This window comes from Aedes albopictus, chromosome 3, assembly GCF_035046485.1.
Source record: "Aedes albopictus strain Foshan chromosome 3, AalbF5, whole genome shotgun sequence".
Classification (NCBI taxonomy): Eukaryota; Metazoa; Arthropoda; class Insecta; order Diptera; family Culicidae; genus Aedes; species Aedes albopictus.
This window is the reverse complement of record NC_085138.1, coordinates 320,667,211-320,693,393: the sequence shown is the minus strand read 5'-3', so window position 1 is coordinate 320,693,393 and position 26,183 is coordinate 320,667,211. Positions and strand designations below refer to the sequence as shown.

The 26,183-nt window shown below is 40.6% G+C and overlaps 1 protein-coding gene across 4 annotated transcripts in view; it reads left to right on the top strand.

The window, feature by feature from the left end:
* The window catches only part of LOC109413626 (mitogen-activated protein kinase kinase kinase kinase 5), a 66,261-nt gene extending 40,372 nt beyond the window's left edge, over positions 1–25,889 (top strand). The window contains exons 2-15 of one of the 4 annotated variants that reach the window (XM_062842745.1): positions 3,854–4,274; positions 4,767–4,865; positions 4,930–5,225; positions 5,361–5,427; positions 5,504–5,558; positions 6,171–6,209; positions 13,796–13,958; positions 14,025–14,157; positions 14,215–14,797; positions 21,135–21,328; positions 21,403–21,497; positions 21,569–21,695; positions 21,757–21,883; positions 25,606–25,889. In XM_062842745.1, the coding sequence (XP_062698729.1) occupies positions 3,854–4,274; positions 4,767–4,865; positions 4,930–5,225; positions 5,361–5,427; positions 5,504–5,558; positions 6,171–6,209; positions 13,796–13,958; positions 14,025–14,157; positions 14,215–14,797; positions 21,135–21,328; positions 21,403–21,497; positions 21,569–21,695; positions 21,757–21,883; positions 25,606–25,717 (2,511 nt within the window). In that variant the 3' untranslated portion in view covers positions 25,718–25,889. Of the gene's footprint in view, positions 1–3,853; positions 4,275–4,766; positions 4,866–4,929; positions 5,226–5,360; positions 5,428–5,503; positions 5,559–6,170; positions 6,210–13,795; positions 14,158–14,214; positions 14,798–21,134; positions 21,329–21,402; positions 21,498–21,568; positions 21,696–21,756; positions 21,884–25,605 lie in introns of all 4 variants that reach the window. The other 3 variants (XM_062842744.1, XM_062842742.1, XM_062842743.1) reach the window with 3 other exon arrangements.
* Positions 25,890–26,183: the final 294 nt, after the last annotated feature.

Sequence of the window (26,183 nt, the reverse complement as noted above, 5' to 3'; positions counted from 1 at the left end):
AATTGATACTTGAAAGCCTTCAACTCGTAATGGTGAGTCTACGCCGATTGAAGTAATCGTTTCCACTGGTCTTAGTCCTGGATCAATCGCTTCCAGTCGCCCTGAGATTTTGGAGCCCCTTAGGGCCGCAAAATGCAGTTGAGGAAGACCTAAAAGACCTGCGCGCCCTACCACGAAGCCAACGGCTCCTTCCTGGTTCTCTGCTAATATGGTATAAGTTTGTCATTTCTCTGGCACACGAGCTACGATCCCAGCCAACCGCAGCCTGCCGTGTTTTGTCCGCTTCATTATACATCACTTAACCGATTTTGTCAGCCTGTTTCGGGGACACATTTTTTGTTCTCCTTAAAGATCTAAGTAGATTTCCAAGCAGTAGTTTAGTGATGAACATAATTAAATTAGTTAAAGTTTGACCGTAAGTTAATGAGAGCAAAAAGTTTGTGGGCTGTCAAAATTGGGTTCATACTGTATCGATTTATTTAAATACTTGATACAATTCGTAGTTCATGCAATGTAGCCATATGCCGTGATCCTGGTTAGCGGCGAGTATTGTTGGCAGTTAACGTGCTTACTTTAAATTACTCTAAAATGGGTGTATGTCAAATCTCCTAAGTATAGAATCCAAACACCTCATGTATGAACAGTTATATTTTTTTGTATGGATGGTTGTGGTAGTTCTGTATCGCTTCCTCTGAATTACGATGTAAACTCCTCAAACCCCCTTTCAGCTACTTACTAAGTGCTTGAAGCAAACTCATTGAAACCCGAAACGTGAGTTTTTGTGGCACCTGATTGATTAATGAAATAGTAAACTCATGGTTAGCCACGAGTAAAATCATTCCACAGCAAAACTATTATAAGTTTTACGTTTTGTTTCAAAACCATCATTGAAATAATACTACTGAACTGTTGTGGCTTTTCAGTCTAACAAAAGTGAAATGGTCAGGAGTTTGGCATAGCCGTTTTAAGGTGTCTTGATGCATCACTGGGCTTTCAAACGAATCATTGACTATTAACTTTTCAATGATTGTTTGCCTCGCGTTTTTGAAGTGATAAAACACTGATAATTATGCAGTAACGCAGCTGAAAATGTATCATGGCAATCACTGCGAGTGAACACATGGGATGAAATTTTTTCATACGAATATTCGCTTTCGTTGCTAAGAATTATCATTTTGAAATTTCGAGCCACATATCCAACATGGCTGTCGATGCTGGTGATGCCGTAAAAAGCCTTAAGGCGAAACTGGAAGCATTTCCTCATTTTTTTGGTTTTTGATTTTTTATTAACTAATGAAGCAATATTTTTAAAATCGGTTTTCGTGCACATATAGAGTATGGATCAGGGTATCTTCTGAATTTTTTACGCTGTAGAAAATGTTTTTCGTTTTTGCAGAAACCATTTTTTAGTGGAATTTTGTTCAAAAATGGTTTCTGCAAAAACTAAAAACATTTTCCCTCGCGTAAAAAAATCAGAAGATACCCTGATCCATACTCTACATGTGCACGAAAACCGATTTTGGAAATATCGCTTCGTTACTTAATAAAAAATCAAAAACCAAAAAGTGAGGAAATGGATCCAGTTTCGCCTTAATCCTGTTAGACTGAGAAAGCCACAACAGTTCAACATTTCTTCCCAGTCGTAAACATCCTCCAAAACTTAGATAAATTAAATCCATATCTATCTGACTAGGCGTTGGGTGTATGAGCTTTTGATGTTTACTAATTTAATTGTAAAAACTTAGTGTAGAGGAATAGTACAAGGTTATTAAAATGAAATTAGTTTCGTAACATTTCGTAATTTGTCGCATATGAGAAAAAATAAATGAGGCCCGCGGGTGACATTTAATGTTTCAGTTTATCAAGTAAATCTCAAAAAATTGTAAATATTACTAAGGTATTTCTTAATAAATAATTATGTACAACACCATATTTTGGATAAGGCATAAAATAACCTTTTCAACATAGACTGCCTTAATTACAAGGTGCATTGGAAGAAGCCGTTAGGATCCATCGCAGAGCCTGGGGATTAATGTTAATTCCGGTATTTTGCACACATTAAGGACAAGGTATTTGGAGTACATAGCTCAAATTTTCTAGAGCACCTTTTTCAGAACCGTTAAACAGATATAGAAGAAAATGCATCACCATGTTGACAATCACTAAGCAACCAGCATGATGCATTTTCAGCCATATCCGTTGAACGGTTCTAAAAAACGGTGATCTAGAAAATTTGAGCTATGTACACCAAATACCTTGTCCTTAAACGAAATAAGAAAACTGGTCGGCGTAAAGTCCAATTGAACTAGGCGATTTTTTGGACAGGTAAAGATAAGCCAAGGAATCATAGTATTTCAAGAAATAATTCACATGCTTTGATATCCCAATTTCTTGCTGGACATTTTCCCATAATCATTGAAAAACAATTGGTCCGGTCTGATTTAAATCCGACCAACTGTGAATCTTACTACGATGCCCACGCTTTACGGTACGCTCGACCGCACTATCAGATAGTTCACATTTTCAGAATGTGACGTGTTAACTTTTTTTCTGAAACCACGGTTAGTACATCTTCTTTCGAGTCGGGACTGCTGCTTATCAACAAAAAATGTATTTAACGCACGAATACGGATATTCAGCCGGAGACCCGGGTTCGATTCCCGTTCCGGTCGGAAATTTTTTTTTGACTCCCTGGGCATAGTGTATCATTGTGCTTGCCTCACAATATACAAATGCATGCAATGGCAGGCAAAGGAAGCCCTTCAAATAATAACTGTGGAAGTGCTCAAAAAACACTAAGTTGAAGCGAGGCAGGCCAAGTCTCAATGGGGACGTAGAGCCATATAGAAGAAGAAGAAGATGGACATTCCGGAAAAAAATCTAACACGTGTTAAGAAAACGGGTACCGTAATAGCTAACATAACGATCATAGCTATCTGGTTGTTACGTCAACTTATCCGTGTAATCATTCATCAAAACGACTGAATGGTCGCATAAACTGACGTACACGTTTTAAATATGGAAAAATTACATGAAACATCTTAAAATCATTGCGGCTCACTTTTTGTAGCTGTAATCCACAAAACTGACAGATTATTTCATTCAAATAGTCGGTGCATATGTAAATCCGGAAAAAATCTATAAAATAGTATTTTCCCATCAGAGCAGACGTTGGTGGTTACATCGACTATGCGAATATGGGCAGTAACCGGCGTTACGGGAAAGATGTTATAAAAATGTGAAATATGCCAAAATTAAACTTTGAAAAAATGAATATTGATGATACACGGCCCGTAGAATGTGTCAAATGCATCCTTAAGCGCCAGTCTTCTCCAAGACAAGTGCTGATTTAAAATTAAATCGTTCGCTGCATAGTGGAAGCGTGTGAAGTTAATCTAGCTGGATGACAGTGGAAGCGTGGAACAGCAGCGAAATAATGCACCGTAGTATTTACCATTGTAGATTGTGGTTTGGCTCCGATGAATTGATAAGGATTACAAAGTGATGGAAAAACGGAGATTTGTGTTTGTAAATAAATGTCGTCAATCTAATTGCTTGATCTTTGACCTAATATGAAATGATATGTTATCATTTGGTGTTTCACATTGACTAAAACTGGCTCCAACCTGCATTGATTCCCTCTTATAGCGCTATACCAACCTAGTTTTCGTATACCGTAAATATACTCAATCATCTTTAGAACTGATTCAACTGATTATTGCTAAATAATAATCATTCTATGACTACTGGGTGTAAGATAGCCAACAAATTATGAAGTCCCAACTGTACTTTGAAGAAAGCATTTCGTGCGAAAGACTCTATCATTTCTCCTTTACCTATCCCTCTCTTCCAGGCCAAGAAGCTCCAATCCAACGAACTAGCGGCCATCAAGGTGATCAAGCTCGAGCCGGGCGATGACATCCAGATCATCCAGCAGGAGATTGTGATGATGCGCGACTGTCGCCATCCGAACATCATCTCTTACTACGGGTCGTATCTGCGGCACGACAAGCTATGGATCTGCATGGAGTACTGCGGCGGTGGAAGTTTGCAGGACATCTACCAGGTGACGGGCCCACTTACCGAGGTGCAGATTGCGTACATGTGCCGGGAGACGTTGCTCGGGTTGTCCTATCTGCACTCGATGGGTAAAATCCATCGGGACATCAAGGGGGCAAACATCCTGCTGACCGAGAAGGGCGACGTCAAGCTGGCGGATTTCGGCGTGTCGGCCCAGATTACGGCGACCATCAACAAGCGGCGGAGTTTTATCGGTGAGTTGATTTGGAAAGGCATTTTTTCTTCGGTTGACACAAGGGTAGATATTTATTGGTGAGCTCGTTCCATATTACCTTAGCTGAAAGCGGCTGTTCATGTCAATAGTTGCTACTTCGTGTTTACTGTATCCGTGAGCTCGTTCAATATTATTCAAAAAAAAAAAATAAAAAATATTTCGTGAAGATGCAGAGGTGATCTCGGTCTTTAATACCAACGTCACATTTAGTATTCCTTCCTTTCCCGTAGACCTCAAAGACGCAGTCAGTGTCGTTAATGACTTCAACATTTTCCATGCTCCGTTCATTGGTTTCTTGTGCCATATCGATTGTCTGGTTGATCACTTAGTAGTTAATACGAATTATAATGGCGTCTATGCTCATGCATTCTGACACTTCTTCTTATCATAATGTTTCTCGAACATGCCATGCTTAGATTCGTGTCTTTATTAGGGTCTTGGAAACAGATTACATTAAGGAAATCTTTCTCAGGAACTCCCTATTGGATGGCGCCCGAGGTGGCTGCTGTGGAGCGAAAAGGTGGATACAATCACCTCTGTGATATCTGGGCCTGCGGAATTACTGCTATCGGTAAGCGGATTATACTTTTTTTCTCTTTTCTTGATAATGACAGGCTTTTTCACCAATCTTCCAGAGCTGGCCGAGCTGCAGCCGCCGATGTTCGACCTGCACCCGATGCGGGCCCTGTTCCTGATGTCCAAGAGCGGGTTCAAACCACCCACGCTTAAGGACAAGGACCGGTGGAGTCCGAATTTTCACTCGTTCCTCAAGGTGGCGCTAACGAAGAACCCCAAGAAACGACCGACGGCCGAACGGTTACTGCAGCATGCCTTTTTCCAGTCGGAGATGTCCATCCGGTTGGCGATGGAACTGCTGCAGAAGTACCACAGCCCGCATCAAAGCTACTTCTACCATGAGGAGGAAGAAGGGGTAAGTGGTTGGTGTGATTGCTTGTGTATAATTGTCCTACGTCCAATATTGTACTTATGTTGATAGTATTCAATACCTATAGGTTTAGCTTGACCTATAAATTGTAAGTACTAATAGTTTTTCATTCCATTTCAGGCTGTTGCAATTGGACCACAAAGAATTACGAGCAAAATGCATTCCCCTAGTCCGGTGTATATGTGTAGTAAGTATTAGGTTCTTGCAATGTGATGCTCTCAAAATGAGTTATTGTGATTTCACTTTTCATTTTCATTTCACAGAACCAATCATGGAGAATGATCGATCATCTAGTCCTGAAACTCTACCTAGTGATATGTAAGTACAGATGGCGCCCAACTCGAAGTGCAGTAACGGTGAAATCGTTATTTGAAAACTATGCTTTTGTTCCTTGAAGTTGTTGTTTTTTCCGATCCAATAATTCACTAGACCGCTGTCGTCGTTTCGTTTACTTTTGACCAAACTACCATAAATGGCAGTAATATTACTAAGGACACCTAGTTAATGCGCCGTTGCACCCGCGAATGAGATAGTACCAAAATGATGTTGAGATTCCCCGTCCGTTAATCGATGTTAATCAAACTGACCCATAAACATTTCACACAGAAAAGTCACAAATGCCTGCCATAAAACACTCACACATACTACCCACATAAACACCTACATGTACACTCGAAGGAAGCTTTTCATTGACACATTCTGACACAGCTAAATGCTACAGTAGAAATATTCACACAAATGGCAGTTCAACAATCAACTCACACCGCCCAGTAACGGTAGCAACCCTTGAATTAGTAAGAGCGTCACAGTAAGGTATATCTTCCAAGAACCGCCTTTCTTTCCCCGCTATACAAGTCCCGACTCTATACATCGCCAACTCATTTCGAATCCATTGCATTGTTCGTTCTTTCTCTCTTTCTTCTTTTCTAGGAGTCTATTGCATTATATAGACGAGGAGTTAAAGTTAAGGTAAACCAATCTTCAGTCAACCTCTACCCAGTATTGAAGTTAAAAAAACAAAAACTATTTCCATATACTTTTAATAATTCCTATTTCACCACATGTCCCGCGCGTTGCATACCTTTTTCGTGTACCTATCTTCTCCCGTCATCACCAGAACTTTGTTCAAAGTCTCCAATTAGGCAAATCATCTCAACGTTTGTTTCACTTTCCGCAATCACTACTACTGCTCAGGAAGAAATGCGAAACCACGCCATGCCCACGCCCTCTTTTCCCCAACTTAACTCACCAAAACACACAAACACTCACATTGAATGTTCCAAACTAATCGCAATAACACCTAGCGCTCTCTAAATGTGACTAGCAAAAGCCGCCTTTGGTGCATTCTTCGTAACACATGTTGTTAGTGCTATAACATCAAGATATGCCTCTGTTACTCACTCACTTACCTACTCATTCATTAATTCACTGACATTCATCACCCACAGCAACTTTCAGCCCAAATTGTCGTCAGTTTGCGTAAATAACACCTAATCACTAGCTAGCTACGTTCGTTCCAATATGTTGTTAATTCAAGTTCACATCTAACTAGGCCTCTGAATGCAATCGAATTACCGACTCGTTAAAGGGTCCGACCGATCAAACACCATGTTCGGTTTTATGCTATTGAAAGGTGGAAGCAGTACCACAATGCACGTATGATTCGTGAACTTGCTGGATTTGTTGAAGACAGTAGTCTGCATGTGGATGACCGCTGCGCTGGTTCAATGACACATTCAATCATAAAATTTATGCAATGATGTAAATGATTTTGTGAAGTTGAAAAAAAAACATTACTATCGTACCATTAATGCCTTTATCGAATTACTACTTTACTAGAGTTTCTTCGCGGTTCCTCCGAAAAATTTCTTCCAGGACTTGTGCAGGCGTTTTTGCTGGGGCTTTCGGGGAGTTATTTATGAGATTCTTCCGGGGGTTTATTGAGGATTTATTTAGAAGTTCCATCTAGGACTCCTCCAGGAGCTCATGTCAGGATTCCTCCAGAGAATCTTTCCGGACCTTCTAACTTTCAGCCATGTGTTCCTGGATTTCCCTAGAAATTAGTTCCCAGATTTCTCCAGGAATTTCTTCTGTGATAACCCCAGCAATTTTATCTGGAAATTTCTCCCTCGGTTTCTCTAAAAAAATATTACATGTTTCATTTAAGTGTTCCTTCAGTGTTTTCTCTAAGAGATCCATCCGAGATTCTTTCATAAGTTGCCTATGGAATTCTTCCACGTTTTTTTTTGTCTTGAGATTTTTCAAAAGGTTCCATCTGGGATTCTTCCAGGAACTTCTTTTAAGATTTTTATTGAGATTTTTTTCGTTACTTCATGGGATTCCTTAATAAAGAGCTCCGGTAATCATCTAGGAGTTCCTTCTTAGATGCTCTTAATCGTTTCTTTTGAAATGACGTCGAAAAATGAAATGAAACGACTTCTTGGAGGTATCGTAGAAGGAGTTTGCAGGGGGTCCTGCAAAGATCCCTAATGCTATTCCGGAAAGAACTTCTGGCGGAATCCCAGAAGAAGTTCTTGAAGGAACCCCCGAGGAATCCTGGAAGGAGTCCCCAGAGGAATTCGGAGTTCCTGAATAAATCTTGTAAGCAGATCTTGGAAGAATGTTAGAAAAGTTCCCGGAGGAATCCCGGAAAGAGTTAGTGGAGAAATCCCAGAAGTAGTTCTTGGAGAGCATCTTGGAAGAATCTTGAAAGGAATGCCCGAAGGAACTCCGGCAGGAATCCAGGAAGGAGTTCTTGAAGAGTGTGACGAATTTAGCAATAAGTTAAAATTCAATAATAATAAAAAAATAAATAAAATAAAAATTCTTGAAGCCCGTATTCCTAAAAGAATACCGGAATCACTTCCTGGACGAAGTTCTTGTAGGAATACCAGAAGAAATTCATGGAGGATTTCCGGAAGGTTTTCCTAGATGAATCTCAGAAAGCATTTCAAAAGAAGCTTCTGAAGGAATCCCGAAAGGAATTTCTGATGCAACCCCATGTGTAATCTCATAAGAAAATCCTTGAGGAATCCCAGAAGCAACTATGGAAGGAAACCGTGAAAGATATGGAGGAATCCCAAGGGCAATCCTAGGAGAAATACTGAATTGGAGAACTTTCTGAAGGATAAAATTACCTTAGGTGCCACGGCGTGCACTATTCTCTCCTTCTCGTTCATTCTTACAGCACCCTATTCCCTCCTCTCTTTCACTCTTACAGAAATATTGCAAACAACAAGGCCAAAAACGTCAAAATCTCATACAAAATCAAAACAGTGCAGTGGCCTATAGGGCACTGCATACGACGGTTGCGTTTTCTATGATATTTTTTTTCTAAGCCTTTGACGCTTCGTGGCTTTGTTATTTACGATTCGGATTTTCGCAATTTTCCCATAAATTTATACTAGGATTCCTCCTGGAGTTCCTACAGTAGTTTCCCCAAGAGTTCTTTTTGGAATGCTTCCCGAAATTAGTTCCTTGATTTCACTAGGTGTTCCTTCTGGGTTTCCTCAACGAATCCCGTCTGGGATTTCTGAAGTTTTTCCTAGTGAGATTTCTCCAAGAATGCAGGAGTTTCTACTAGGAACCCTCCAGTAGTTTTATCCGGGATTGCTCCAGAAGTGCGTTTCGCAATTTCTCCAGCTTTCCTTCAGGATTTCTTCATGCGAGATTCCTTTGAGAACATCTCGTCCCCTTAATGCTAGAACTAGGTAACTGGTTTTGCGAAATCGCGAGCAATTTGTTTACATCTGAACGTTCACCACCATAAACAAAAGCTTGTCGATTGAAACTACAAAAACACATAATGATTCTTCTTTTAAGACCAACAAAGTGTTTGTTTTAGAGCAGGATAAGTTTTACCAGCCATTTTTACCCTTACTTTCCAAAACGAGTTACCTAGTTCTAGCATTAAGGGGGCGATCTGTTACGGGTATAAATATTTGTTATAATAATGAGACAAAATAATTGTTTAATGTGTTCTAAATGTAACATTCGTGAGTTATTTGTATTATATTTGACTTGTAAATATTCGCCTAATTTTAATGTACATTTATAGGGTTCTGTCAGAATAGTGGCCCATGAAGTGCAATCCTATTTTGATTGCCAACTTCCAGGAAATTTCGTTCAGTGGATAAATACTAGAGATACAAACCTTTCCCTGACACGGACTTCAAGTTATAGAGCTCTAGTAATAAAACCCGTAACGGGATGCCCGATTAGAATTACTTTTCCTAGACAAAACCAAACCATGAACACAGCAACAAATGCTGCGAACTAAAAGGCAAACTGCCAAAAAAAAATACAATTCCAGGATGACTGATGGACCCAAACCAATACATGAAACCTCGTCATCCTGTGATCGGAAGATGTTATCCATCTGGATTGGATAACAGGGCACATTTATGTTCTGTGTCGTGTTGTGTTAATTTGTAATGTCGCTTATTTGTACATTTGTAAGATTCTATGTGTCCGTGATGTGTTAATCCTTTGTAATAATTAATTTCTTTTATTTTTGTAACACATCTTGCGTGATTCTTCCAGCCATACCTTCAGGGACTCCCGGAACTCTTACCGGGATCCTTTTAGGAACTACTTCCGGATTTGCGTTAGGTGTTCACTTTGAAATTCTCGCAAACCTTCCCAGTGGGAGTCCTCCCGAAGAGTATTACGAAATCCTTCAAGAAGATTTTGTTATTATAATTCATACGAAATTACTCCAGGAGATCCGTATGAAATTTTTCCATGAATTCATGATACAATTCTTACAGGAGTTCCTTGACGAATTCTGCATACAATTTTTTAATGAATTCTTCCAAAAGATTCTTGGTTTCCTCCAATAATTCTTTCTGGGATAACATTTCTCCAGGAATTCCTTAAGAAATCTCCCAAGAACTACTGGAGGATTCTCGCATGAAATTTCTAGAAGGAATCCCAGATGAAATTTTGGAAAGTGTTTCTGTAGGAATCTTAGAAGAAATCTCCCAGAGGACTCCTGGAGGAATTCCGTCCTAGGTGAAATTGCTGGAACTCCCAAGCATATTTTCCAGGACTACTATTAGGAAACTATTAGCAGAATCTAGGATGGAATTCATTTAGAATTCCCGGAACGCTTTAAGAAGTTGCGGAAGAAACCCCTTGAAGTCACACAAGGAATCTCTTTTTTGTCCCGGACTGACTACAGTAAATAGAGTCTTGGGTCGACTACTTTTCGAACGCGAGAGAAATAATCTACACCGGGTAATACTTCGAAATAAACGAACGTTTCATTTACTCAAATTACAATATTTGTATTTTCCTTCCCGATCGCGTGTGTTCAAATCGCGAACGCAATGGAACTGAAGGATAAACTGACAAAAGCAAAAAAAAACGGCAAAAATACCCATCGTCAAAAAAATGTGCACATAAGTGCGGGGGATCCACCGATACCCGAACGGAATCTCTTAAGGAATCCTGAAAGAAGTTCCTGGAGGACCCTTTTAGGAAACTCAGTAAGAATCCTTGAGGGAACTTCTGAAAGAACCCAAAAAACAATCTCAGATGGAGCTCCTGAGCAAACACAGAAGGAAAGTCTAGACGAATCCTAGAATAAGTTTGTGCAGAAACCACGGAAGAAAATCTCGGAGTAATCTCAAGAAAAATGGCTGTTGTAATCCTAGAAGGAATTCCTGGAAGAATCTCGAAAAAGAATCTCGGAAAAAAAATGAAGGGAATTTAGGAACTCCTGAAGTAATCTCAGACGGTACTTCTTAAGAAGAAGAAAAAGAGCAGTGCAGCTCCGCTCAAATGTACAATTTTCTATGAGAGTATAAGCAGGCCAGAATAAATTCGGGCAGAATTCAGTTTTTATCATTTCGTTCAGGGATTCTTACATTGATTTTGTATATATCTTTTTCTTAGATTTTTTGCATTGGTGATCTCCTCAGGTACTTTCATGATTTTTTTCTTCAAGGAGTTTTTCGGATGTTTCTCCTAAAGCTTGTCATTTTTGTTCGAGTTATTTTTGCATTAGAATTTTTCTTGCAATGCATTCTGGAGTTTCTCACAGCTTTCATTTAGGAACATTGATTTTCTAAAGAATATAGAATTGGACTCGAGAGCTGCCACAGAATTTCCTACATTACTTGAGAAAATTTAGAGAACCCCAGAAAGTGTTTCTATAAACAAAATCAGGAGGAATCCTAGGTGACAATCGTGAAGGAAATCCAAATGGAACTCTTGGAGGAATCCCAATTGGATCTTCCAGCTGAATTTCGAATGGAACTTCTGGAGAAGTTTCCTGAAAAAAAAAATCGTGCAATAATCCTCGAAAGAAGTTCTGCAGAAAGTCTTGAAGGAATTTCAGAAGGATATCCGAAGAAACTTTCTGAAAACTTCCTGGAGAACCGTCAGAGGAACTACTTACGGAACAGATTACGGAGGAACTTTTGGAAGAATTTCCAGTGAAACTTTTGAATTCCAGCAGGAAGAAACCCCGGGGAAAACCCCGGAAGATCTTCCAGAAGAATCCCAGGTGAAAATTGTAAAGGAATTTTTAGAGGAACTACTGAAAGAAATCTTTCAGCAATTCCATGAAGATTTTCTGGAAAAAATCTCCGAGGCAGTTTTAAAAATAAACAAAAAACCGGTCGAATCTATAAAACATAAAATTCCTGAAAAGATGCCGAAAGATTTCACGGAGAAACTTCCGGCAGAGTTATTGCAGAATCATTCAAAAGAATTCTCCTGGGATTTTGCAGAAGAATTTCAAGAAATTTTAGAAGCATTCATGGAACAATCTCCCAGAAAATTTTTGGAAGAATACTTGAAATCTTCTGGAAAAAATACCAGAGCCACTTTTGAAGAAAATTCTACAGAAAGTATTCGACGATAGTTTCCTCGTAAAATTACCGGAGAAACTCTCGGTAGGTTTCCCTGAGGAACTTTCAGACAAATCTTCGAAGGGACTTCTAGAAGAATACCAGGAGGAACTTCTGTAAGGATTCTCAAAAAAATCTGAAAATTCTCAGAGCAACTCAATTCCTTAAGAGTAATCAAGCCATCATAGTTTTTTTTTCAAAAACTGAAAAAGCAGCTTGTTTGCTCAAAAGCCCACCAATATCGATAAAGATTATCACTGCGCTCTACTGAATATCTCGATAACAATGAACTCATTTCCAGTAACTGCTTTTGAATGGTAGAATGACGATTTCTTGGACCTAAAGAAATTTCTGAAGGAGCTTCTAGAATAGATCGCAAATGAACTTATGAAAAAAAAAAAATAAAGTGTTAAAGAATTCCCAATAAAATTAATAATGGGTTCCCCAGTGAAACTTCTAGACGAATTCTCAGTGAACATCTTAGAGGAATTTCCAGTGGAACTTTTTGAGGAATTCTTTTTGTAACTCCTAGAACTCCCAGGGGAACTTGCAGTGCAACTTGTAAAAGAATTGTCAGTGGAGCTCCTAAAGAATCTCCCAGTGGAATGTCTAGGCAAAATTCCATTAGACCTCCTTCTAAGTGAAATTCCTAGAGAAAATCCTAGTGAAACCCCTGGAAGAGTTTTTTGAGTATGTCGGGAGTGGGATTCGAACCCAGGTCCTCGACGTGACAGTCACGGGCTTTAACCATCATACCAGATCCGTTCCGCACTGGAATAGTTCTTAGTGAAACTCCTAGAGAAATTTCCAGTGGAACTCCAACAGGAATTGCCATTGGAAGTCCTAGATGAAAATCTAATGAAACCTAGTTTAATTTCCAGTAGATTTCTAGAGAAACTCCTAGTGCAACTCATAGAAGAAACAAACATCAGTCTGAGCGGAATATAGCCTACCTTTGGCGTTCAAAATTTTATTAATTGTTAAAAATTTGAACCAACATTTAGACCACCGCTTCAAACGACCTACGATAGGTATGTAATTATAGGAAAATTTAAGAAAATACGAATCTTGAAAATGTTTACCCAATACATCATCTTTATTATGCAATGTAGTAATGTTATACATGTTCAGTTGTTAGAATTTGAAATTGATTGTATAAATCAGTAGTTTGTAATTATTTTTACACTATACACTAATAAACCCAACTTTACAAAAAAGAAGGTTTCTTCGATAAAGTTGCTTCAAATTACAACTCTGTAAAACATTTTGAAAGCGTAAACAAATGAGAACATTAAACTTCTTTTCGTAAGTATATTTGTAGTATGTATTTATCTCCGATTCTTCTTAACGCAAATATTGTAGAGGCGTTAGTATGATCAGTTTAACTAACATATTGGATAACGAACGCTTAAGCTTATTTCCCGTTTGCTTGATTGCTTGTCGTACTTAAACCAGCAATACCTATTAATATCGAGAAATGTCCCCGCTGATCATTAGTAATAGTACTAGCCCATAACAATTCCCCCTTTCGGTGGGAGGCTTGCTTTGTCGTAAGACCATAACTTTGTTCCTAATACATATGTTGTTTGCCCTGTGTACCGTACCTTTTGATCGGGAAGGATGCTGCCCTCCCATCGATTCCACCTGAGGGATCCCAGAAATGTTCTGCTAATCGGTTCTGTATTTATCCCTTTCCAGGCGAACGCTACCGCTATCGAACAATCCAAACGACTCGCTGACCGGTGGCGGCGATTGTTCCTGCTCCGGGGACAACAGCTACGACAATAACGGAGCACGGGACGATTCCACGCTAAGCTACGCGGATCTCGATCTGAGCGCACGGTTTGAGAAGCTGAATGCGGTATGGCATTTTTTTCTGGGAAATACTTTGAGGATGTGTGTTATGAAAAGTTTTCTATTTCAGCAGCAAAATGGAACGAGTGACGATGATAGTCAGACTAAGCGGCGATCGATGGATCAGTTGACGGGATTGTTCAACGATCTGGAGAAGTCTTCCAGACAGCGAAGTTTGAGCGACGGAGACGGTGGTAATGAAAATGGTAAGTAAGCATCTTACTCACAACGCACTGTACCATCAATCGTTCTTCCTCATTCAGATACCCAACCGGATCTGCTGAACAACACTCCTCCGGTGCCGCCGAAGCGGAGTCACCGCAGCCGGCGGCACACGCCTCCCCGGCCCGTCTCGAACGGACTGCCACCGACGCCAAAAGTTCACATGGGTGCCTGCTTTTCCAAGATCTTCAACGACTGTCCGCTGCACATCCACTGTACGACGTCGTGGATCCATCCGGAGACCCGGGATCAGCATCTGCTGATCGGTGCCGACGAGGGCATCTTCAACCTGAACATGAACGAACTGCACGACGCCGCCATCGAGCAGCTGTACCCGCGGCGGACGGTTTGGCTGTACGTGATCAAGGACATCTTGATGTCGCTGTCGGGGAAAACCTCGCAGCTGTACCGGCACGATCTGCTGGCGCTACATTCCAAGCAAACGCACCGCTTCTCGCTGCATATGAAGAAGATTCCGGAGAAGCTGGTCCCGCGGAAGTTTGCCCTCACGACCAAAGTGCCGGACACCAAAGGTTGTACGCAGTGCTGCGTGACGCGGAATCCCTACAACGGGTACAAGTATTTGTGCGGTTCGCTGCCGAGTGGGATCTTCCTGATGCAGTGGTAAGTAGAATTATTAGCGTTATAGCTCCTCTTGGGAATCTTTCAGAAATATCTTATCGGGACTACCCTAGATAACTCTTCTTGTGATCCCTTCAGAGAATTGTTCTTCTAGGAACTTAGCTACTCTTGAATTCCTCCCGAAAGCCTATCTTGGGTGACTCCAAGAAGTCACTCCTGGAAGCTTCTTAGAAATCCATGAAGGAATTTCTCTCGTGAGCCTTCCGCTAGGCCATTCTCGAGAATCCTCCAGGAAGCCACTCTAGAGAAATTTTCAAAGCATAGACATTCGAGGATAACTCCCAAAGGGTGGCTCCATGGAGGAGACCAGAGCGTGGCATTCAGGAGGAATCCTAAAGCTAACTAAAGAATCCCAAAAGGAAGAGTTTGCAGAGAAACTTCTGAGAGAAGTTGCTTTGAGAGACAGCTCTGGAGATTTATCGAGAATGGCTGCTTGTTCCCTGCAGGAATTCCCAGAGGAGGTTTCTGGAGTACTTCCGACAGAAGATTTCTAAAAAACACCCAACAGTAGCTGGCTCCTGGAGAAAATTTCTAGAAGGGACCTAGACAAACACTCTAAAGGACTATTTGGAATAATCCCTAGGAAATTCCTTTCTCGGGAGCTCTAGAGTTTTCCTCTTGGAAATCCTCGTAGGAACTTTTCTTGGGAGGTCTCCATGAAGATCACTTTTGGGAGTCCTCCATGCAGTCACTTCTCGGAGGAACTTCCCTCAGAAATCCCCTCTTACGGTTCTTCTTGAGAGCCATTTTCTTAATTCCTCCATGGAGCCACTCGCGTGGGTTCTCCAGGGAGACACCTTCGGGAATCCTTCAGGGAGCCACCCTCATGAGTAGGGCTTGGCTGAATAAATCAATGAACATCAGTACAAAATTATCACTCCCCAAAACGTTCATGAACGTTCAAACCTCAAGAAGAACACATTTTACGGCACCCAGTAAATATTGAGTGCTAACTATACTGAACAGTAGCGTGTAACCCAAACGAAGAACTAAAGAGATCACACAAAGAAGCTGAAGATTGCTTGTCCCATGTTACGAAATCTGCGAATCTGTGAAAACTGCCAATTCGTTCATGTGTCATCCAGGGAGTCACCCTCAGGGGCTAATGGAATTCGGGGAAATGTCATAGAGTCCTCCAGAGGATATCGCCGAGGAACTTCCCTCGGGAGGACTCCAGGAGCTCCCCTTGGGTATCTTTCAGAGGTCTCTTCTCGTCCTTTAGTGAAGCCTCCTTCCTATTGTCCTCTGGAAACTTTTCTAAGGATCCCTTTAGGAGATTATTCAGGGAAGTACTTCCGGGAATTTTAGTGAAGAGTTTTCTAGAGAACTCTTTTATTGATTCCTTCAATTAGTCCTCTAGAGAGCTTGCCGAGGATTCTCCTCTTCTCCAGAAGCCAGCTCCCCGAGTAGCACACCTGTTCTACAGCAGTATATGCAACTCTTGTATGACTCAATTTGTTTATATAAGAGTTGCATATGCATTTATAGAACATATGTGCTACACGCAGAAAAATATATTTTAAATTCTAAAAAAAAAACGACTTTGAATCAAAAATAAAATAGCATTGATCCACGGCCTAAGTGCAATTTTTGTTGAATCAAAAAAAGCGAGTATTAGCTTCAAAGCATTTATTTTGTTGTTTTTAAGTCCAGCTGTCAAAGTGTAAAATATTTGATTCTAATACTAATGTTCATTGAAACAAATATATTACTACTTTATTTCAAAAATATTTATTTTTAAATCAAATACAGTTTTTTTTTTATTTTAAAAATAATACTATTTGATAGTAATATACTTCAAAAAGACCATAAAAATATGTATTTAATGGATTACCTGCTTTGAATTGATTGCGATCTTATGAATACTGAGAGCATGTGATCAAAATGCTCCCATTAGTTAAAAGATCGTATTCAATCAAAGCAGATAATCCAATAGAATTGGATAAAACTTTTTAGGAATAATATTTACTATATTTTCCTAATTACATAATAATCCAATAGAATTGGATAAAACTTTTTAGGAACAATATTTACTATATTTTCCTAATTACATAATCTTAATGAAAGTTTTTAGAACTTTTCAGTTTTATATTTTTTGCAGTTGCCTTTTGTTGCATCAGCAATAGCCGGTGGAGGTGGGTGGAAGCGGCGTATCAGTAGGTCAGCTCCAGAGGCACGTTCTCCTGGAAGCGGCGTAGTTGCAGACGCAGATTCGGCGGAAGGTTCACTGGATAGCGGAGGAAGATTCTGTATATCAAAATGGGTTTCCTTAGAAAACATAATTTTATGAACAATATATGCTTACCAGGTATTTTCTCCATTACGGCAACGAACGACTGTAGAAACGATTACAGAGTGAGTTCCTCGAGTTCTTTGCGTTCGATTATCCTGAACAGGTTTGCTGTGTAGCCGTTATTTAGAAGGATATGAATTTTAGAAATAAACAACAAGTTTCACTTCATTGTACTTACCAATGAAGGCACCAAACGTTTAAAAAAATGTTTTACGATTTCTTTTTCGACAATTTCGTCTTTTATTTTGTCACTTTTTAACAATGAAAACAAAATGCCGGATCCACTTGTGCAAAATGCCGATTTATTTCAAAGTAGTTATGTTTTTAAATCAAAGACACAACGGCTTTGTTTCTAATACATTTATTTTAGAATCAAAGTCGCTTAGTATTAGAATCAAATATTGATTTGCTTTGATTTAAAAAACAGTAATGAATTTGAATCAAAGTTGTAATGCATTTGTTTCAAATATGCGACATTTTTCTGCGTGTATCCTCTGCATATCCTCTCGGGATTACTTCAGGGAACTCTTCCCGGAAGTCCTCCTGAGAACTGCTCTTAATACTCCTCCACCTAGTTACTGAAATTCTCACGGAAATCAATATTGAGATTTCTCAATGGAGCCTCTTTCAGAAGTTCTCCAAAGTACTTGGAAATTCTCGAAGGAACTTGTCTCTGGTGACCTCCATTAAGTCACTCTTGGAAGTACTCCAGGGAGCCACTCTCGAAAAATCTCCATAGCAGTCTTCTTGGGAATTCTCGAGTGAACTTCTTTCGGAAGTCCCCATTGAAACTCATCCTGTTGGGAGTCTTTATTTTCTCTCCAGAGCCTGTCTAGGGAGTGTTTAGATTCTTAAGAATATTTAGTTACTTTGAGGAATCGTCCAGAAAGCCACTCCCGGATGTCCTCCAGGGATCCATCGTCGGGAATTTCTATCGAGAGGCCTTCTGAGGCTTACAAAAAAGTAGGCGTAGAATATCTCTCAGAGAACTCCTCTAGGGAGTCTTTCAGGGGACTTCTCTAGTGTATTAGTGAACCTCATGGGAACTTCGCTGGACGATATCCAGGAAATTGTAAAATCCTGTTGGAACTTCCTGGGGATCCCTTCATGAATGTCTCTAGGGATTTCTTCAGTATTTTTTTTTGCGAGTTCCTCTTGGAGATTTTTCCTGGTATTCCTTGGGATTCAGGATCTCCTCTGGGGCTATGTCCAGAAACTCCCTTTAGAGATAGGTGCTATCCACAAACAACGTAGACTCATTTCCCCCCCCACGTAGACTTTGGTCCATGCAAAATTTTCGATACTTTCGAAAGTCTACGCTTTATGATTTTGATCAGAAAATCTTCCATCTCCCTCCCTCCCTTCCTTCTACTTTGTTTGTGAACGGACCCATATCTTCAGAAACTCCTCTGTAGATTCCTCTATAAAAGTCCACTGGGGATTACCCCAGGACCTCCTTTGGGATATCGGTTGAAACTTCTCTGAGGATTCTCTCAGGTACTACTTTGGAGATTTCGCCAGAAACTCCTCTCAAGAGTCTCCCAGAATTCCTCTAGAGATCTTCCAGAAACTCCCTTAGAAGGTTCTACAGGAACTCCACTAAAGGTTGCTCCTGAAAATTATTCAAAGAACTTCCCAGGGGATTCCTCCAAAGAACTACTCTTGGTGGTCCTCCAGTAGCTCCTCTGAGTTGGTTATTCATCTATGGATTTTTCAAATTATTCCTCCAGAAACTTTCCTCTTTAAAGTTTCTGTAGGCAATTCCCTATCGTTTCTCCTACGCCTTACGGAATTCCTGAGGGACTCTATAAACTATAGACTATAGAGTCTATATACGGCTTCCTCCTGGATGATTCTCTTGAGGAATTCTTGGAGTACTCTCAGAAACCATCACAGGAACTAGGCAGTACTCCAGGATTTCCTCTAAAGAGTTCTTCATAAGCAATTATCTAGAAAGACCTAGACGTTTCTCAAACGGAATTCCTGAGGAAATCTCCAGACTCTTTCTGAAGGACTCTAAAATTTCTAGAGACATTATCAGGAACTCCTCTAGAAAGTTCTCCTGAAATCCTTCCGATAAGGCCTCCAGATGGAACAAATCTAGAGAGTCCTTCAGGAATGTCTTCAGCGAATCTTCAAGGAACTGCTCTAGAAAGTCTTGTAAAACTCTTTCAGATAGTCGTCTAAGAATTCGTTTTGAGAATCCTTCAGAAATTTATTTCGATTATTCTACAGAAACTCCACATGACATTCATTCAGAAAATCATCGACGGCGTTTCTCTCGGATTTCTCCAGGGGATTCCTTCAGGAACACCTCTAGCGATTCTTCCAGTATCTTCTCAGAGGATTCTTTCAGTAACTCCTTTATAGCTTGTTCCAGAAACTTATCTGGTGATTAATATAGAAGCTCCTCCTCTTGGGATTACTCCAGGAACTTCTCTGGATTTTTTCCTACATGCACTCCATGAGAGAGTTCCCAAGGACATCTTCTTTAACATTCTTCTAAGACTCCTCTAGAGAGGGCTTTGTGAACTTTTCAAGAATATACTCAATGAAACTCCTCTCGAGTACCCTACAGTAGAGATGGGAAAACTGATTCAATTTTGAGAGTGAATCGCTACCGATTCACTCTCAAAAAAGAGTCGACTCTTTTGATCGATTCAGTAACTCATTTCCGGGATTTGAAGAAAATGTCAATTTTCGATGTGAACCAACTTCTTTTCATACAAAATTCACTTGCATGGTATGTATATTGACGATTTGCACAAACGTCTGAGCATAACGTAGTGAAATACAGGATTCGCAGGTTTTCGTTAATTTCTCCGATAAATCGAATCGCTGGTGCGAGCCGGTCATATAATATAGTAGTATGGAAACAAAATTAATTGTCAAAGATTGCAATGTTCTGCGTCGAATCATCATGAAGTGCGTAGTCATACTAACTCTTTTCCCAATCGTAATGAACATCAGCGAATCGTGACTCTTTTGAAAAGAGTCATGGCTCACTTATCGATTTCGCGAATCGATTCTTTGAGTCGATTCGCGAGTGAGTTACCCATCTCTACCCTACAGATACTCTGTGGATTTCTCCAACAGCTCCTATAGAAATTCACTGGAAATACTGCAGATTATTCTATGAATCCGTCTGAGATGAGTTCCTGACGGAATTCCTGAAGCACTCTCTTGATGATTTCCTGAAGGTTTCTCTAACGAAATTCCTGAAGAACTTTCAAAAGTAGTTCTTAGAAAATGTTTAAGGAGTTCCTCTAGAGAGTTTTACATACATTCTGTGAGGATTGCTTCAGGAACTTTTCTAAGAAGCTCTTTCATAACTACTCTAGAAAGTTATGTTCTTAAAAATTCCTTCAGGAACTCTTCTTGTGAGTTTGTCAGAAATTTTTTTCTAGATTCTTCCAGAAACTCCTTTGTACTGTTCTCAATTGACAGAGGAGTCAGGAAGTCAGGGACTCCATTTGAGAGTTCTCTAGGGAAATACTCAAGGGATTCCTCTATGAAATTCTCTAGAGTTCCTCCAGGATCATTTCTGCGTATGTTTGTAGGAACTCCACTGAAGATTCTCCAAAAACTGTTGTCAGGATTCCATTAGGAACTTAGAGAATTCTGTCAAGAACTCTTCGCCAGTAAATATTGCTTTAGACGGTTAGACAATTTTCAAGGATTTCCCATTACTTCTTGATGACAATTAGCAAATGCTGATGTTTATGAACTACTGTCCAACACCGAGAAAAATTTCTACTCAATGACTGAGTTGGCCTTACTCATAAATCGAAAAATCCTTTGTTTTCTTACTCAGTTTCGGCTAAAAGTGGGACAACCAATTGGCAATGGGTTGTCCCACTTTTGACGGAAACTGAGTAAGAAAACAAAGGATTTTTCGATTTCTGAGTAAGACCAACTCAGGCACTGAGTAGAAATTTTTCCCTGTGAAGACCATATCTTGGTCAACATTACCCCGACACTTCAAATGCAGCAACGATCTGACTTGGCATCCCTTCCCCTTCCTAGGTACGACCCGTTGAACAAGTTCATGCTGCTCAAGCAGTGCGACTGGCCGTCCGGAAACCTGCAGTATTACGGTGTGAACTCGAACGTGTTCGAGATGATCATCACCCCGGAGCTGGAATATCCGATCGTGTGCGTGAACGTGCGGAAGGGGCCGAACGATAGCTTGAAGCTGGATTTGATCAACACCAACAACAGTAAGATTCGAGGAAGAAGTTTAGTTGGAGTTCTAGTCATGTAACTTTCCTTTTCCATTTATTCTCTCTGACAGCTTCCAGTTGGTTCAATTCCAACGCGGAAGAGATGGACGGCATGGCCACGGTGATCAACCGAAGGGACACCTTACGACCAATCAAAGTGCATCAGGTGAGTTGGTATACTGGGAAACTGGTTTCGCTGAAGATCGATTCTTACGTGCTTTATAACATTCCCAACAGATCGAACGAGACGCAATTCTAGTGTGTTACGATAATGTCGTACAAATAGTCGATGTTGTAGGATTTCCCAAACAGAGCAAAAAGTATATTTCTCGGCTGGAGTTTAGTTTTAATATCGATAGTATAGGTAAGTGCTTCAAGATTTTCTCTCACTCAACGAAAAGCATTAATTTTATTCCCATTCTCAGTTTGTCTTACCGATAGTGTGTTAGCGTTTCACAAAAATGGCATGCAGGGCAGATCGCTACGAAATGGTGAGATTACCCAAGAGATTACCGACATCAGTCGGATATACGAGCTGATCGGAAGTGATAGGTGAGTAATTTGGTACTATTGAATTCAGTAGGTATTCGCCCAGAGTCCGTTTTGAATATTTTTCTTGATTGTTATTGAGATTCTTTCCGACATTCTCCCCAGGATTCCCATTGAAACTCCTTCCGAGATTCCTCCGGAATTTCTTGAGTTTTTTTTCTGGAAAGTCTTCAAAGATTTTGGGATTCTTACAAGAATTGCTGCAGAGATTTTACAGGCATTACTCTCTGGATTCATCCGAAGATTCCTTTTACGACTTCTTCAAAGATCCTTCCAGGAATTCGTTTATGATTTCCTCCCGGGGCTCTCTACGGATTTCTCTCAGCCCAAGTAACATTTTTTAGTCAAATAGACTAGATGAAGTTCTTAGAACCGTCATAAAACCTCTACAAGACTAATTTGTCATCAAAATGTTACTTAGGAGGTATCCTCCAGGAATTACTTTTTCCACATGGATTCCTCCTCGTATTGTTTTCAGGATTCCTCTCGAAATTTCGTCCAAGATGTCTCTAGGGATTCCTTCCGGCATTCTTCCAGGGATTATTTGCGGAATCCCTCCCGAAGTTCCGCTGGAATTACCTTACACTTTTCTGCTGAGATTCCTCCCGAAAAAATCAGTAATTATTTCTTGCATTTCTTCTGAGAATCATCCATTATGAAATTGCTTCAAGGATTTCTCCAAGAGTCGTCCTGGGATTGCTCCAGTTCTTCAAGGATTCCTTCCAAGATTTCATCGAGGATTTCTACAAGAATTCTTTCTAAGCATTTGGCAGAAAGGCCTTCCTCTGCAATTCCATTAGTTCTCCAGCGGAAATTTTTCCTGGGATTCGTAGCATTTTCCCAGAACTACTTCAGAGATTCTACCCGAATGTTCATTAGGATTTACAATCTGAATTTAAAAATTGGTAACTTATTGTTAAGGTGGTGATTTGTAAACAGACCTCGGCAAAGGTGAGCCTAACAGAATTGCCTAGAACTTGCGATCCTTTGAATAGAAGGCTTCCAGATTCCTTTGAGAGTTCCCGGAATTTCTGTTTCAAGGGAGCCTTCCCGGGAATTCTGTTGGGGTTACTTCAGATGTACAATATGTACATGGAGGAGAACGTGCCTCTGGAGTCGACCTACTGATATATCAGATGTACCTTCCAGGGTTCGTCCCTGTAATTTTTGATAGGTTTACTCTGGGGGTTCCATCAATTTTTACCCGAGGGCTCTTCAGTGATTTTTCCCCAGGAATCCCTCTCTGGATTCTAGCTTGGATACCAGAGATGTCTTTAGAAATGTATGTTTCCCCTCCCCAAGCTTACTTACACAGTGTCCTGCAAGAAATTTTTAGGCTTTTTCCCAGTCATTATACTCGTTTTTGAGGCTTTCCTCAGACAAGCCACTCTGGAAATCCTTCCAATAAGCATCGTTCTGAAGTCCTCCTGACTGTCACTCCTGAAATCTCCAGAGTACTTCACTTGGAAGTCCTCGAGAGAACATCTCTCGGGAGCTTTTCCGAAACTTCATATTACGAAACTTTCCAGGAGCTTGATTCAGAAGTTCTCCAGAGATTTGCTCTATCGAACCCTCGTCTTAGTTATCTTCAGGAATTGCCCAGAAAGCAACTCCCTCGATTCCTCCCTGGAGCCACAAGGATTCCTTCTCGGGACTCTTTCAGAAGGCCATCCACTTAACTATCTCCAAGAATCGTACATGAAGCCATTCTCACGACTCCTCCCTGGAGCCACCCTCAGGATTCCTTCTTGGAGCAACTCTTGGGACTCCTTCAGGGAGCCATCTTCGGGAGTCCTCCAACGAGTCACTATTGAGTGGGAGCCCTCCAGAGAGAATGTAGTTAAATTTCACGAGTAAAAAGAAATAAAAAAAACTCTCCAGTCACTTTCGGTAACTCCAGAGTACTCCTCATGGAAATTCTCCAAGAAACTTCTCACTAGAACTACTAGTGTTTGCGATCTTTTAAATTTGTTTTCTTCCGGAATTCTCCTTGGGATTCTTGCACGAAAACGTTCAACGATTCCTTCTACTGTTCAATCGCAAGTTTCTTTTGGTGTTCCCATTCCTCCATAGGACCCTTCCCATTTCTATTAGAATTACTTAAGATATACCTCCCATGGTTCTTCCAGAGATTGTTCCCGGATTTTTTTAAAGAGATTTTAAGGGCTCAAAAAAAAAAAAAAGAAATTCCCATGTTTAGTTTGCCTAAAAAAACGTTCGATCATTTACGCTCTGGAGTTCACGAGAGTGACTACAAAGATAAAAATCCTGAGGGACTTCAAAGAGGAATTCCGAGAGTGTTTTCAGGGCGATTCTTGGAGGTATCTAAATAGAAGACTCCCTAGAGCAGTTCACTGGAGACCCTTCGAAATAAGTTCCTCGACAAATTCCCAAGAAGAACTACCGAGAGAAGTTCTTTCGGAACGAGTACTCTGGAGATCACCTGAGAGTGGCTTCATGAAGGATTTCCGAGTGATGAGAGTGGCTCCTTGGAGAAATCTCAAAAAGAATGAAATCATCAAAGAAAGCCTTAAAAAGTAGTCGAAGAAATCTGTACAAGAATCTTTTTGGAATCAAATAATGAATTTTAAGAGGCATATCTGGACACAATCTCTGGAAAAATCCAAAAAGTAATTCGGAGAGGAATCTCTGGAAATATCATTGTAGAAATTTCGGGTTAAAAATGGAGGAATCCCGACAAAAAACCCTCCGAATATATAAAGGTTCTTTGGAGGACTTCCCCGACGAACTTTCTGGAAAAATCCCTAGAAATGTATCGATACAGCTTAGGATAGGAGCTTCCTGTCGAATTCACTTGAGGACTCCCGTGAAAGAGTCTTCTGGAAAATTTTCAAGATCACTTTTCTGGAAAACTGCCTCGAGAAAATCAATCGAGTATTTCCCTGAGGAGTATTCTGGAGTTTACGAGAGTGGTTCAAAGGAGGAATCCTGAGGATGACTCCAAAGACGAATCCCGAGTGTGGGTTTAGGGTGATTCCTGGAGGTATCTGAATGAAGTACACTCTAGAGCAGATCAATGGAAAACTTCCGAGATAAGTCCCTTGAAGATTCCCAAGAAGGGGTTTCTGGGTAATACCGAGAGAATTTCTTGAAGATTCCCAAGAAGGGTTTCCTGAGTACTACCAAGAGAAGTCCCTCTGGGGAATCTTTCGCTGAACTTTTCTCCCTGAAATCATTCTCGGGATTCCTCTTTGGAGTCGCCCTCAGGATTCTTCATGGGATTCCTCCTTGAAGCTTTTCTCGGGACTTCGCCAGGAAGCCACACTCAGGACTCCTTCTTGGAGTCACCCCCAGGATTCCTCTTTGGAGCCACTCCCGGGACTCCTCTTTAGAGCCTTTCTCGCGACTCCTTTTTGGAGTCACCCTCAGGATTCCTCTTTGGAGTCACTCTCGGGGTTCTTCCAGGGAGCCACTGTCGGGGCTCCTCCTTGAAGCCTCTTTGAAGCCACTCTCTGGACTCCTGCAGGGAGCCAATCGCGGAAACTTCAGAGTACTCCTCATGGAAATACTCGAACAAAATTCTCTATAGACAGTCCATCAAACTGATCTTGGACGTCTTCTAGGAGACTCTTTCACGGGAGTCCTCCAGGAAATCTACCAGGAAGCTTCTTTCTAGTGTCCTCCGGATACTTTTCTAGGAATTCCTTCAAAATAAATATCGTACATCTCTAAGCACGTTTTTCCTTTTATTTCCCCAAAATCAGCCGAATTGTGATGCTGCAGAGCCGTATCCTGCGGCCGGCGGAATCGATGGAGGGATCCAGCGAGGAGGGCCACGACCTGTATTTGGTTGCCGGTCACGAGGCCAGTTACTAGGAAGCAGCAGATTATTTCAGTCAGGCAGGCAACACCAGCACCCAGCTGGAGGAAAAGGTACGTACCGTTACGCAACTATATAGGGTAACAATACAATTGCAGCGTGAAAACAAAAACTAGCAGAATGTATTTAGTAGAAAGTGAGCAAAAAATTATAAGAGTGACGGTGAAACAGCAGTCAGCATGTACTCTGTGGTTAGAGCGATTGAGAGTTTGTACAGAAAGGAAGCTGGAGCTTCCGGCATAACTATATAAAGAGTAGGATATATCAAATATATCTCTTCGCGACAGAACAGATTTTTCTTTTGTAAACATGAAAACTTTTGATTGAGAAACACACACATACACATGTAAGGGAGTGAAAGTTGATTGAATTAGTGGAGATTGGCACTTTGAGCCCCAGGAACAACTTTTGATAGTCATTGATTTTAATTTAGTTTTAGTTGATCAGGGTAGATTCCGGAAT